General features: G+C 60.0%; 4 protein-coding genes across 4 annotated transcripts; 3 read left to right on the top strand and 1 right to left on the bottom strand.

Annotated features, from left to right (window-relative positions):
• Positions 1-314: 314 nt before the first annotated feature.
• Positions 315-4,156, top strand: CHLRE_07g325709v5 (uncharacterized protein). Its single transcript, XM_043064041.1, has 3 exons — positions 315-815; positions 2,754-2,872; positions 3,237-4,156. Exons 2-3 carry the CDS (start codon positions 2,846-2,848, stop codon positions 4,023-4,025), a joined length of 816 nt encoding a protein of 271 aa, XP_042922608.1. The 5' UTR covers positions 315-815; positions 2,754-2,845; the 3' UTR covers positions 4,026-4,156.
• A 48-nt stretch (positions 4,157-4,204) lies between these two features.
• Positions 4,205-6,606, top strand: CHLRE_07g325710v5 (uncharacterized protein). Its single transcript, XM_043064042.1, has 3 exons — positions 4,205-4,952; positions 5,102-5,224; positions 6,018-6,606. The coding sequence occupies exons 1-3, from the start codon at positions 4,947-4,949 to the stop codon at positions 6,132-6,134; spliced, it is 246 nt and encodes an 81-aa protein (XP_042922609.1). The 5' UTR covers positions 4,205-4,946; the 3' UTR covers positions 6,135-6,606.
• Positions 6,607-8,564: 1,958 nt separating this feature from the next.
• On the top strand, positions 8,565-12,116 carry CHLRE_07g325711v5 (uncharacterized protein). Its single transcript, XM_043064043.1, has 7 exons — positions 8,565-8,784; positions 9,154-9,279; positions 9,473-9,607; positions 9,779-9,838; positions 10,002-10,068; positions 10,466-10,557; positions 10,925-12,116. The coding sequence occupies exons 1-7, from the start codon at positions 8,782-8,784 to the stop codon at positions 10,982-10,984; spliced, it is 543 nt and encodes a 180-aa protein (XP_042922610.1). The 5' UTR covers positions 8,565-8,781; the 3' UTR covers positions 10,985-12,116.
• Positions 12,117-12,351: 235 nt separating this feature from the next.
• On the bottom strand, positions 12,352-14,121 carry CHLRE_07g325712v5 (uncharacterized protein). Its single transcript, XM_001702821.2, has one exon. The coding sequence runs from the start codon at positions 13,882-13,884 to the stop codon at positions 13,402-13,404; it is 483 nt and encodes a 160-aa protein (XP_001702873.1). The 5' UTR covers positions 13,885-14,121; the 3' UTR covers positions 12,352-13,401.
• Between the last annotated feature and the right edge of the window lie 91 nt (positions 14,122-14,212).

Genomic DNA, 14,212 nt, shown 5'->3' on the forward strand with positions numbered 1-14,212 from the left:
CCCCGCCCGTCCGCACCTGCACCGGCGCGCCCCAAGCGCGGAACCGCCCAGCTGCCAGCACATTGTCACCGCGCACCATCGGAAGCAGCAGCAGCAGCAGCAGCAGCAGCAGCAGCAGCAGCAGCAGCAGCAGCAGCAGCAGCCAAGGAACTCTTACATCCAAGAACAGGTGAGCGCCGCAACCAACCGACCCACTTCGCCAATCCAGCGGAATCCACCGCGGAGATTCAAATGCTCGACAGCCCGAAACCCCCCCGCAATTCCACGCTGCATGCGCCGTACTCAAATTGCGCCTTCCCCCGTCCTGACCGGTACTTAACCCTGCACCGCTTCCGCTTCCCTACAACTTGCATTCAAAGCTTCGATGAAGTACTCTGCCTCGCTCCACGCTGCACTTTGGCTTAGGATGCTTCGGCGATGCCTAAAGCAATTCTTCCTCCCTCCTGCCCGACGGCCACCGCAAACATGATCTCCTGCAAATTCAAGCCTATGCATGCAACATAGTATTTGCTGGGAACTCGTATCGAGCTGGCGCGCTTGCGGATGCCCTGATTCCCCTACGACCTAATCACTTCGCTGGTAATTATGCACACAAGCGAGCGCACACGCATCGATAGCTCCATATTGATTTATGCTTTACGCGCGCTGCGCTATATGCCAGTCACCAGACTTGACACCGCACCGGTACTCTCGCCTCACCCCGCTGCCAATCTGACACGCTGCCCGCCCTTCTCTCGCACCCGTACGTGCCTCAGGCCAACGCCCAAGTCCACCGAGCCCCCAGCTCAAGCAACATCAACTCCGAACAACGCAGCGTAAGTTCTGACGCGTCACCGTTCATACGCACATGACTAAGGACCAGGGGCTGGGTTGGGCTTGGGTTTTGGGTAGACGGCTTGCTACCCAACGGGTTTCGGGGATGGGAACTTGCACTTGCACGCTTTTGCAGAACTCACCTGATGAGACCCTTGGCACGGTCGAAACGCGTCGTGAGAGCCTTACTGCATTATAGTGCGAATGCGGTGTTGGGAACTCGGACCCATCCCTTAGGGCGTGCGTGCGTTTCTGTCCTTACTCCTAGCCTGCCTTTTGCTCACGCGTGCTTCGGCACGCACTGGTCCTCCTACCGTGTCTTTTGGGGAACCTACGTTTGTGCCCATTCCACCGCACTGACCCTTCCACCTACGCCAACTCTTACGCTTGCATCACACGGCTCTCCAACACCACTTACAGCAGCACATACCCTCTTCGCGCTTGGTCACGACTGATGTCAGTCTGTGGCTGGGTTGTCGCATGGGGCTTGGCTTGCCAAGCCCGGAGGAGTTTTGCATACTGAGGGCAAACTTGCACGCCACCTGGGTACTGACATTTACCGTTTTTCGCCTTACGCACTTGTCATGTCTTGACACGAAAGCAACCTGGCTGTGAGGTTCGGTCAACATCGGAATGGTGTTGGTGCGTGACTTCTTTGGTTACCCAGGGGTGCACGGTTCCGTGTTGCTCGACTGTGGTGGGATGCGGTGGTGACGGTCGCAGTACCGAAGCCCGCTATGCGCCCACTAACCACTTTCGCGCTCACGAACCACACTTGAGGCATTGGCTCTGCGAGTTGGTGGCGGTGATGGGCACAGCCCTGATCCCATTATACTCTCGCATCCTGTCTCCATATTTTCCACGAACTATACGAACTGTCCACGTGTACACGAACACGGGATGAACGCACCCATGGCCCACCGCCGGCACACGGTGACCATGGTGTGTTGCTTCATTGCCACACCCACCGCGGGAATGCCGCCTACCCAGGGCTTCCCACTGCGCGCCTACCGACTTTACTCCGCACTGACCCTCAACAGACCTAAACACCCTCCGTTACTCGACAACACGGTTGGCACATCCCCTGCCAGCCACGTTGTCACACGTTCACACGTAAGCATATGCTGTACACGTCTCCCTCCGTTTTTTACGCCTTACTAACAACGATACCGTATGCTCCCAAAGTGGTGCGGTGCTGTGCCGTAAGGCAGCAGCACCAGCTACCTTGGGGTAATGGTAACTGCGCCTTACTGGCTTAATGCACCGGGATTTTCTGCGCTATGGTGGGGTAGCGTAGCAGCAGCAGCAGCAGCAGCAGCAGCAGCAGCCAAGGAACTCTTACATCCAAGAACAGGTGAGCGCCGCAACCAACCGACCCACTTCGCCAATCCAGCGGAATCCACCGCGGAGATTCAAATGCTCGACAGCCCGAAACCCCCCCGCAATTCCACGCTGCATGCGCCGTACTCAAATTGCGCCTTCCCCCGTCCTGACCGGTACTTAACCCTGCACCGCTTCCGCTTCCCTACAACTTGCATTCAAAGCTTCGATGAAGTACTCTGCCTCGCTCCACGCTGCACTTTGGCTTAGGATGCTTCGGCGATGCCTAAAGCAATTCTTCCTCCCTCCTGCCCGACGGCCACCGCAAACATGATCTCCTGCAAATTCAAGCCTATGCATGCAACATAGTATTTGCTGGGAACTCGTATCGAGCTGGCGCGCTTGCGGATGCCCTGATTCCCCTACGACCTAATCACTTCGCTGGTAATTATGCACACAAGCGAGCGCACACGCATCGATAGCTCCATATTGATTTATGCTTTACGCGCGCTGCGCTATATGCCAGTCACCAGACTTGACACCGCACCGGTACTCTCGCCTCACCCCGCTGCCAATCTGACACGCTGCCCGCCCTTCTCTCGCACCCGTACGTGCCTCAGGCCAACGCCCAAGTCCACCGAGCCCCCAGCTCAAGCAACATCAACTCCGAACAACGCAGCGTAAGTTCTGACGCGTCACCGTTCATACGCACATGACTAAGGACCAGGGGCTGGGTTGGGCTTGGGTTTTGGGTAGACGGCTTGCTACCCAACGGGTTTCGGGGATGGGAACTTGCACTTGCACGCTTTTGCAGAACTCACCTGATGAGACCCTTGGCACGGTCGAAACGCGTCGTGAGAGCCTTGCCTTACTGCATTATAGTGCGAATGCGGTGTTGGGAACTCGGACCCATCCCTTAGGGCGTGCGTGCGTTTCTGTCCTTACTCCTAGCCTGCCTTTTGCTCACGCGTGCTTCGGCACGCACTGGTCCTCCTACCGTGTCTTTTGGGGAACCTACGTTTGTGCCCATTCCACCGCACTGACCCTTCCACCTACGCCAACTCTTACGCTTGCATCACACGGCTCTCCAACACCACTTACAGCAGCAGCAGCAGCAGCAGCAGCAGCAGCAGCAGCAGCAGCAGCAGCAGCAGCAGCAGCAGCAGCAGCAGCAGCAGCAGCAGCAGCAGCAGCAGCAGCAGCAGCAGCAGCAGCAGGAGCAGCAGCAGCAGCAGCAGCAGCAGCAGGAGCAGCAGCAGCAGCAGCAGCAGCAGCAGCAGCAGCAGCAGCAGCAGCAGCAGCAGCAGCAGCAGCAGCAGCAGCAGCAGCAGCAGCAGCAGCAGCAGCAGCAGCAGCAGCAGCAGCAGCAGCAGCAGCAGCAGCAGCAGCAGCAGCAGCAGCAGCAGCAGCAGCAGCAGCAGCAGCAGCAGCAGCAGCAGCAGCAGCAGCAGCAGCAGCAGCAGCAGCAGCAGCAGCAGCAGCAGCAGCAGCAGCAGCAGCAGCAGCAGCAGCAGCAGCAGCAGCAGCAGCAGCAGCAGCAGCAGCAGCAGCAGCAGCAGCAGCAGCAGCAGCAGCAGCAGCAGCAGCAGCAGCAGCAGCAGCAGCAGCAGCAGCAGCAGCAGCAGCAGCAGCAGCAGCAGCAGCAGCAGCAGCAGCAGCAGCAGCAGCAGCAGCAGCAGCAGCAGCAGCAGCAGCAGCAGCAGCAGCAGCAGCAGCAGCAGCAGCAGCAGCAGCAGCAGCAGCAGCAGCAGCAGCAGCAGCAGCAGCAGCAGCAGCAGCAGCAGCAGCAGCAGCAGAGCGCGCGCGGGGGCGCTAGGGCAGCGCGCAGGGCATGCGCATCGCCAGCTGTCAGCGGGACCCACCGGAGCTGCGGAGCCGGGCCGGCTGGGTGAGTATGCAAGGTTATAGTTTGCAAGGTAGAAATGCTCGGCGGGCGCTAGCAGTGCGCGCCAGGGCCCGCGCCATGGCTCGCGGAGCAAGCATAGAGCGGGGCCATGGCCCAGGACCAGCTTTTAGTCCGCCTCTGACACATAATCGCACTCGAGCGCAAAGATATAAGTACATAGCTATTCGCCCGTGCATTCGCGGGACTCTGCGCGAAACTTGTTTCAATTGGTGCTTCGCGCCCAGGAAATTTGTGAGGCGTGTTTGGGAGCTGCCCAAGTTAAAGTAAAGGTCATAAGAAAGCGGGTTGGGACGCTCCCGCGCGAAAAACTGGACGCGTACGGCCGGTCGCGTCCCCGGCTCAAGTCCCGGAGAAGTGCCGTCACGAGAGTGCCGTCACGGCCAAGCGGGGTCGGCCGGGCGGGATCCTAGACCAGGCTTATCATAAGTTGCTTTTGAAATTGAAGATACAGCGGGGTTAGACAGGTAATCTTTATATCCGATACAGTATGTGAAATATGGTGTGCGTCAAGCTCATATTGAAAAAAACGCAAGCGGGCTTCCATCTGGTACAGCGCCCTTCGTTGACCAGCAAGCAAAGCAACGAGGTGGACATCAGTCTGCCTTGGCCATTCTTAAGTCCCTGCTAGCATGCTAGCAACCTAGCGAGCGTCACCTGCGAGCCCACGTCGCAAAATTGAACCCGCATCATCTGCAAGCCCGACCTGGAATTCACCTTTTGCTGCACCTGAGACATGCTAACACACAAAGAAACAACTTGCAAGCCCTAGGATTCAAGGCGGAAGCGCGACCGCTGGACAACGAGAGCGACCTCGATTATTTCGACTAAGAGCACAGAAGCACCGCCAGCGAGTATGACAGCGACTTCTGGCATGACATTGGGCTGGGGGTGGGCCACAGCGAGCAGGATGAGGGCGAGGACTGGGCAGATGCCGAGCCCTTCAGCGAGCAGCTGGCACACACCCGCACGCACGCACGCACGCACGCACCCACACGCACGCACGCACGCACGCACCCACCCACCCACACACATGTGGCCACGCGGCGGGCGGACCTACACGAGGATTATGAGCGCGCGGCACAGGGCCTGCCGCCGCGCGCTGTGGTGCGGCGGGAGGACCTGCCAGCAGCTGCGGCTGCAACGCTTGGCGCCATTAGGGACACCCTGGCGCGCCTTTGGCAGGAGGTAAGCTGGGAACGGCGACACTTTGAGACGCTGTGGCGGCTGGCCATCGACGCAGTGCCGCTGCCGGGAAATTCGCATATGCCGTTGGCTCGCCGTGAGCCATGCGGCTGTGGGCAGCACGGCCATGGGGGCGCCGCGGCGGGGGCACACGCCGCCGCCGCGCCCACGCCACGGCAGCACCACTTCTGGGATTGCGCGGTGGCGAAGGCCGTGGTGGCGCAGATCAACGCACACAACCGCGGTCCGGCTCCCATCAGCCAAGCCCAGCTGTGGCTGGTCCAGGCGCCACCGGGTTTTCAGCAGTGTGTTTGGGACGTGGTGGTGATGGCGGCGCTGGCCGCCACAGAACGTCGCCGGGTGCGGCTGCGCGGGATGACGCGCGCCGCAGCAGCCCTGGAAATTCAGACGGCGGCAGCAGCAGCTCCCGAGGCTGCGGTGGCAGGTGCAGTGGAGGCGGAACCCGATCTTGACGAGATCCCGCCCACACAGCTGACGCCGCCGCAGCCAGGCGTCAACCCCGTCGAGCTTGCGTGCGCTCGCGCAGTCGCGGACTTCTGGTCGCGGCGAATGCAGTTCGCGCAGCTCGGCGTGCCTTAAAAGGGCTGGGATGGTGTTGACGCCACTCACCCCATCCTGGCGGTGGTGAACGGTGAAATGCTGTGCGCGTTGCCGCAAGCTACCACCACACCCGCCGTGCTCCACCGGCAGCTTCCCACACGCGTGCGCGCTCAACTGCCAGCTCCCACTCGCGCGCCTGCCGATTAGCACCAACTGCCCGTGTGCGTCACTACAGTCAGGTAGCTTCCGAGCTGGGCAGCCGTACAACTACCTGCTCACACTCGCGCAGCTGCCGACCGCCAAGCTACCTCCTGTACGGCTGAGGGGGGTGGGAATGCCGTACACGAGTTAGTTGGGGGTTAGTCGGAGCTGTCCTAGAACCCCCATTATACTATTTTTTTGCCGCTCCACAAACTGCCCCAGACTGTGCACGTGTGCTGAGTCCGGGGTATACCTACGCACGCATCGTTGAGCTGCACCCATTGCGCCGCGCGCTGCAGGACAGAAGCGCTAGGAACAAAACTTGGCACGAACCTGTGCAAAACCTCTTGGGACCCCCGACCGACTGACCGACCGGCCACTTTGAGGGGTGGCTTTGTGGGTGGGCAGGACGCACGTGTGGGCGACCGTTCTAGTGCCTGGACGCTTGCGCCCTGGTTAGTGCGTGCGCTGTCTTGTGCGCTGTGCGTGTGTGCTGCGGCCTACCTGGACGATTCCCGACACTCCGGTGCCTAGGCTTGTGGCGTTGAGGCACAGCGGTGGAGCTCTGGCGTTGCAGCAAAGTCGGGGTTGGTGGAGTCAAGTTGGGCCCTGATAGCATGTGATGGCTCGGCTGGGCTGCCGCCGCGCGTGCGGCCCAGCTGGCTCGGGGGCCTGCCGCCGCGCTGCCGCTCCCGGTGGCCGACGTCGTGAGTGCTACGGCGGAGTCGGTGCAACGGGTGGTGCGGGGACTTGGATGGTTGCAGTGCGGGGGGCCGCCCATCCTGCTCACTGCCTACACGGTGAAGGCGGGGACCGTGCTACAAATGGCTCCACAGTTAGCCGCCCTGAAGGCTAAGCATTTGCAGTATGTGTGCGATGCGGGTGTGTCGGGGGTGGGGGCTGCCCTGGCGGCGGGGGCCTTCGTGTGCACCTTGGCCCGCTTGTGGTCGCTGAAATGGGAGAATCATCATAAGGAAGCACTGTGGCGTGTGGCCGCCAACGCTTGCTGGGCGTTTCCACGGCATGCTAGCGAGCGGGCGCGAGGCGTTACTGTTGACCCGTGTTGGGCGTGTGGGGTGGACATGCAGGATGGGGACCGGCGTCATTGGTTTTGGGACTGCACTGTTGCGCTGTCACTGCGGGAAAGTATGGGGATGGCTATGGGTTTCCTGCCGGAGGAGGCTCTAAGTGCCTTCTCTCGTGAGGAGTTGTGGTTAGTGCGCCCGCCTGCGGGGCTTGCGCCACCTGTGTGGGATGTGGTGTGTCTCGCTGCTATGTCTGCCCTGGACTTTGGTCGGCAGCGTGTGGTTATGGCCGGGTTGGCGGCGCGAGCGAAGCTGCCGTCGGCCCGGGTGCTGAGCATTGGACTTGCCGTCGTAGCTGACTTCTGGGGTCGTCTCCAGACGTTTGTGACTTTGGGTGTCAGGCCAAAGGGTTGGGACGCTGTGCCGTTTGCGCATCCCTTCATATCTCGGGCTGTTGGTGACGGCATGGTTTTGCGCTTGCCGTATGACGCTGATTTCCCGCCCCCCTCGCCGTGAGAGGTTGTGCGTGGTTGGTGGCTATGTGTGTGGGCAGGATGCACGTGTGGGCGACCGTTCTAGTACCTGGACGCTTGCGCCCTGGTTAGTGCGTGCGCTGTGCGTGTGTCCTGCGGCCTAGACGTTTCCCGGCACTCCTGTGCCTAGGCTTGTGGCGTTGAGGCACAGCGGTGGGGCTCTGGCGGGTTGAGGCTTGGCTAGGACTCACTGTGCGCGGAGTCACACGGACTTTGCCCGCGGGAGGGTTTGCAGCAAAGTCGGGGTTGGGCCCTGATAGCATGTGATGGCTCGGCGTCTTCGGGAGCTGGGACTGTCCCCTCTGTAACATCCGCATCCATAACTTTGCACCCAGAAACCCATACATTCTCGATTTTGGAAGCGGATTCGTGATTTATTCGTTGAGCTCTATCCCTCTGAAGCATGGGATCTGTTTCGGAAGGTTCTACGCCCCCCTGGAGAGCCCCTCGTCAAACAGGGGCAACCAAATGATGACGAGGGGAACAAAGGTGCCCATCCACACCCGGATGATACCGTAGTTCAGGATAGGAAGCACGGTGGTCAAGAATCTGAAATTGTTGTGCCCAGGTGCAAGCCAGCCCCTTTATTATTTACAATGTCATGTCAGGGATCATTCAAATGTGCCAGAAATAAACCGCGCATCAGCCGAGTGCGCCCATCCGATAGTGTGGTAGAAAGGCGTGGCAGCAGGCGCGGCGCGGCGGTGGCTAGCAGCTCCCCAATCCGCAGTAGTTCCAAATCCCAATCCGTGTGTGCGCGCGCGCGTGTGCGTGCGTGTGCGTGTGCGCGTGTGTGTCGGCCCTGATGATGCGGTGCAGGCTCGTCCGTGACATATCCTGATTGGCTTCTGCAGCTATCACCATCACACTATCTTGTGCTATCTGAGGGCACGGGCGTTGACCCACACGGACAATGCGCACGCCTGCGCACGCGCGCTCACACAACCGCCATCCCTGTCACCATCCGCGGAGAGAGTTCACGGGAAATGCAAATTTGACGTTCTCGCCCGCTGCCGCGATGATGTTACTTCACCATACCCGACTCGAGCTCTTATCAGGAGAGTCTTCTGTATCGCCCTAGCCGCGCACGGCTCCATGCATGGAAAACACGACTCTTTCCATTTTTTCATGTTCATCAAGGACTCCGTCACAATTTCCCCAGTCACATTCATACAGAGAAATCTGTAGAACGATTCTGCCTTCTACTAAAGCCCTCGTTCTTCGTCAAACACAGGTCATAATGGTGAGTCTCCCACTTTTAGCCTGAGACGCAATCCTGGCAGCACTGGCTGTGAGCGCGTTTGAAGGCGCCTAGGCACAGTAGCACATTAGCAGCATAGCGAGGCGCGAGCGCTCTGGGTTTTGTATGTCCAGACTCCTCAACGACTCGCGCACACCGTGCTCTAACCCGTCGCTTGTTGTCGGTAGTAGCAACTGTAACCCGCTAGATTGTCTGGGACCTCGACAACCTTAGCGTCTGGCACGAGTCTGCTGCCCAGCCCTGCGTGCCTAGTCGTAAGCCAGCCTCTCGCCAACTTTGCGTATTGCAGTGCTGACCAGCAGTGCTGACCAACCCCGAACTTAACAAGCCTGGCTGCCCATGTGCGCGCAGGCCGGAGGAGCACCTGACGTAGGTCACCAGGCCTCGTACGCGGCCATGCCGGGCGGCGTGCCTGGCGCCTCGCAACCCAGCGCTGCCTACTCCCAGCCCTCGGCACCTTACCCGTATCCCCCGCCTGTAAGTGGCGGCGGTGCGTTACAGGGGGTCAGTTGCATGTGATGGGCTAGCCCAAACCCTTGGTCAAATTGCTACACCATTTCGCCATACACAACTGAATGAGGTTGACAAACACAGGGCAGACGCACGTTCAGTTGCGTCCGCTTCCGCCGACCGCCTGCTCGCCGGTCCCTTGGCCTGCCTGGCCCCCCAGATGGCGCCTGGACAGTACCCGACGCCTGCCCAGCATCCCTACCCGCCGCCCCAAGGCCAGCAGGTGCCGGGACAACTGGTGTACCCGCAGGGCTCGTACGTGCCTGGTGCAGCCCCAGGCACAATGATGATGATGGTGAGAACCCAATCCTCGTGGCCTTTCGTTATGCGCGTACTTGCGGGTCGGTGCGACGGTTGGAGACGGTCCGGCACTGCTGTGCGCCGGCAGATCACGCGGTGTGTGAGAATCGCACCCGATCGCCCAAGCATTATGCATGTTCCCGCCCTGCTTCTGGCCTTTGCTCAGGTGCCAGCGCCAGCTCAGCCTCAGGCCCTGCCTCACTACTGGCCCGGCCAGTCCATTTCGGTGAGCCGTGCTTATCGGTGGCAAGCGTGGCAGTGATTTCGAGAGCCGCGAACGCAATACAAGGCATGACTTAGATCAATGCGCTGGCCCGAGACGAGTCCAAGCACGCACCTTACCTGTCGCACACACCATTCACAGAAGGCCATCCATGTCTACATCGCAGGTGTGGTGCCCCCACTGCCAAGGGCAAGTGGACACGCGCATCATGTTCAATCCGGATGAGCGCTCGCGTCTGCATATGTGTACTGTGTCAGTGTGCGCGTTACAACTCCCGCAGCAGCACGAGGGCCCGATGCATTTTGACGGCATAGCACGAATGTGGCAGCCTTAGTCAGCGCCCTTTCCTTTGGGCCGGCATCGGGAGGACGCTTGCGATGTCAGGACGTGGCTTCCTATCCCTGTTGTCAAGCTTGGGGTGCCCGCGCGCGTGTTCGTCCTGTTTGCGCGCGTGCGTGACGTGCACGAGCGATAGGCGCTGCACATGGGCTGGTGCTGATGTACGACTGGGCACCACTTTAAGCTCAGGGCCCGCGTAAAGGCTTTCTTCCTGTCCACAGGGACCAGGGAGGCATGTGACACAGCTGCTAACCTTTGGAATGAAACCCCCCCAAAAAACGCCACTCGTAGGCCTGGGCACGTGGCTGATTGCGGGCGGCATCTGCTTGGTAGGCGGCATATTCGGCTGCTGCCTCATCCCCTTCTGCGTCGACGGCCTCAAGGTAAGCAACGTGTTTTGCGAGCGAGGCTGCGTGACGGGGTTCGCAATTGTGCCCTCAGAAGCAATGCATAGTGGCCAATCAGGGATACGCTGGGCGGCCAGCAGTTGTGTTCGCTGGGTAACGGCGGGAGGAGTGCAATAGCAGCTGCCCCCTCACTTGAGCGGTTGGGCTGTGCTGACGCTCAGACAACAATTTATTGCAACAGTAGGTGGCACGGACGCGTGATTGTGGGTAGATGTGGGACAAGACGCTGCGCAGCCATACAGCGGCCGCTCATCATACCTACTCACAAGCCTGCCAATGCTTACCGTATATTGTCCCGCGCATAACGTCGCTGCGGTTTGCTGCGTGCCTTCACCGGCTGCAGGACTGCCAGCACTCGTGCCCCAAGTGCAACCGCTACTTGGGGCAGCACAAGATGGTTTGAGGCCCTGGTGTCCGGATGTATGGCAGCAAGGTGAACCGCTACTTCCGGGTCAGTTGTATGGCTTTTCTAGCTATCTTGATCATCGCGATATGCGCTGGGGAATGCTGCTACCAAGGCGGTCGGAAGATGTGAGACGCCAGAACGCAGCCCATGATAAGCAGAAGCGGGAACGGATGCGGTACCGTCTGTCCTGGTGTGCGCAGAGGGAGTCGTGTTTAAATTCCAGGGCACTTCTTGGCCAGCCGCTCATTCGACCTGGCCTAAAGGCGGACGGGACAAGACGGAACGGGATAGTGCTGGTGGTGAATTTTACCTGGGGATTATGAGTTAACACCGAATGTCAAGCCCCAAGAGAAGTGGCATGCGGTGGCTTATGTCTTTGGGTGGGGATGTCACCGTGACAGGTGGTGGGCAAAGAGCCATCGGCGTGGTTTTGAGATACACAGCACGCATGCAGACAGCAATAGATGGCATCAGCGCCTCACCGGCGATGATGACGATGTACGCTTCCACGCTTTCATTTGGGGCTGTGATAGTTTTGTCATGAGCTGACTAGCATTGCAAAGCGTAGCAGCGACTTGAGCTTGAGTCCGCAATTCCTGTCGGTCCTGAAAGTCCTGATTGTGTCTATTGATGGCGGCTGTCGTTGACAATGGGTGCGCTGCTAGCATGAGGTGAGGAGCAGCATTTAGCATTAGAGGGGGCCAGGGGCACCGGCGGTGCATCCCTGACTTTGCACTCTGTAGAGGAGAAGTGGCCGAGTTCAGGTGTGAGGGGGTAAACCGTGACGCCTGGTGGAATGTGGACAGATGGGCGGGAGGAATGCTGGAATGAAGAGCGTGGCGGGTCCCGGGCTTAGGCGTTATCACCCAGCGGCCGTGGACTCGTGCTACGTATGGAAATGGTCGTGCGTCACTGCGTCGTCCGCGGATGGCAGGGGTGCTGGTGGGCGGTACGCACAGCAACGAAGCGACTGCGCGGCTGCATTGCCGCACGAGATTTGACGCCTTGCCAACCTCCATTGGAAGAGCGCATGCGTCGATGAATTCGCAGCTATGCTGGGAGACTGTAGCATGGAACTGATGTTGACTACAACCCGTGGCACCCGTGCGTCGTGTGGCATAGTCTGAGTGCGAGCCTGCCAGCCCAGCAACGCAAACACTATGTGATGTCATGCGGACGTGCGCGACCTGCTCCGCGGTTTGGCGGCTTTGCGCTGCTTGCTTGCTTCTCAAGCCAGCCCCTGTGCTGCTTCGTGCTGACCAGTGGCCACACCCCGATACCTGTCGCTGCTTCCGTGCTGCCCCTGCTGTCAGTTGCGGGCCATTCCGTCCCCAACCCCCACGTAAACAGGATAATCGTCCGCTTCACCTTCGTAGCATTACAAGGCGGCCAAGCGCGCAAGCTTAGCAAATGCATACCGCGCAAGACAAAGCCAAGCGCCAGCGTCATCACTACTCGTCCAACCTCCTTCGGTGCTGGCGCATCAGGGCCCAGCGTATCCTTCTTTCACGCGAGCTGTGCCCCAGCTTCGCCTTCCTACTTGCACGCAAGCTGTCCGTAGCTTCGACACCCTCCCTACCACCTCTATGAGCCTCGCCAGTGTCACCTTGTTATGTGAAGCGCGGCATGACAAACGATACCATTCCACAAAACACGCACGCTCACTTCTACCTACGAATCACGTTTCAGTCCTCAGGTGCTACGCTCCTGCCCGACAGCAGCCCTTCCGCAGCCCCGGGCGACACACCATACGCAACAGGGAGCATCCAGGCGCCTCATCACCGGCACCGCTAACCCGTCTACTGTTCGGCCTTCACGAAGCCTGTACAATGCACTCTATCCTGCCATGCCGACGCACGTACCGTGCTTTACCATCAACACGATTACCGTGACACCCTTGATGTGTCATGCCCCTCTGTACACTCGTCTGCTCATACGCACAGCACTCGCGCTATTGCGCCGCGCGTTTGCATCTCCATCCGAAGCTCCAATCGCAGCAGCAAGACTGGCCCACGCTCCAGGATTGAACGGCAAGGCGCGCGCTACAAACCAAATTAACGTTGGCAACCTCCGTGCCATCCACAACAGCGGCCACAGGCCCAGGCGCAAGCCGCCCAATCATCGCGCTGCTTTGCCGCCAAACACGTCGACCGCGTACGCACTACGGCTATGCGCCAAGGGCGCCGCTGCGGACCGGCCCATGCGGCCTGCCCACACACGTGCAGCAGCCACCACTGCGGCTGGTGCAGCCGCGCCAACGCACCCTCCCAGCCGCCGACCACGCAGCAGCCACCCCTTCTGCCACCGTCGACATCCCCGCTGCCCTGGCCGGCGCCGCCGCCGCCGCCGCCACTGTTGGCGTGCACCAACGCCGCTGCACCTGCTGCTGCCGCTCCACAAATGGCCGGAGCCGCTTACTCCTCCATGGCGTCTGCCTGCTTGCGCACCGGCTCCTTGAGCTTCTCCTTCTCGGCACGGATGCCCGCTGGCGCCTTGATGAGGTGCACCTCCTTCTCCAGCTGCAGCTTGTCGGCCTTGAGCTGCTGCTTCTTGGCCTTGAGCATACGCTTCTCGTAGTGGCGGTCCTGGCGCTTTTGCCGGATTTCGGAAATCTTCCCGATGGCCTTGAGCGTCTTGCCGACCAGCTCGCGGTTGTACTTCTCGGGCCGGTTCCGCCGCTTCTCCATCTCAAAGGTCGCGTCCTCCGCTAGCTCCTTGCCGGCCAGCTTACGGTAGGACTTCGTCCACCGCACTTTGCGGGGGTTACGCTTCATCTTGAAGTTTTTATGGCACTTGCCGCGGCAGAAGCGAAACACCGTGGCATCGTTGCGCACAAAGGTGATGCCGTGCCCAGGGTAGATGGACGACGAGCAGAACCAGCACTTCTCAACACGCATTCTTCAGCGCCACTGCCTAATAAGGGCCCGTCAGGTAGGGTGGAACGAGTTGAAGCTCGGGCGGCGTTCGGCGGCTTGCCTACGCTCAGCCCCTGCCTATTGAGGACCGCCTATGAAACCTTTAAGCAATAAAAAGGTGATGGAATGAAGCAAATAATATGAGCGTGCTGGCGTGGGGTGGGGTTTGGTGGATATAACGCTTCTTGCACACACAGAGACGGGCTTGATATGTGTTATTGCAAGTAAAATATGGATGTGCTCCGAAGCACGTAGTTGTGTCAAACATACGAAAGGCCACGCGATGGGGTCACCATCCGTCAAGACTTCT

The sequence above is a fragment of the Chlamydomonas reinhardtii genome, chromosome 7 (assembly GCF_000002595.2).
Source record: "Chlamydomonas reinhardtii strain CC-503 cw92 mt+ chromosome 7, whole genome shotgun sequence".
NCBI lineage: Eukaryota > Viridiplantae > Chlorophyta > Chlorophyceae > Chlamydomonadales > Chlamydomonadaceae > Chlamydomonas > Chlamydomonas reinhardtii.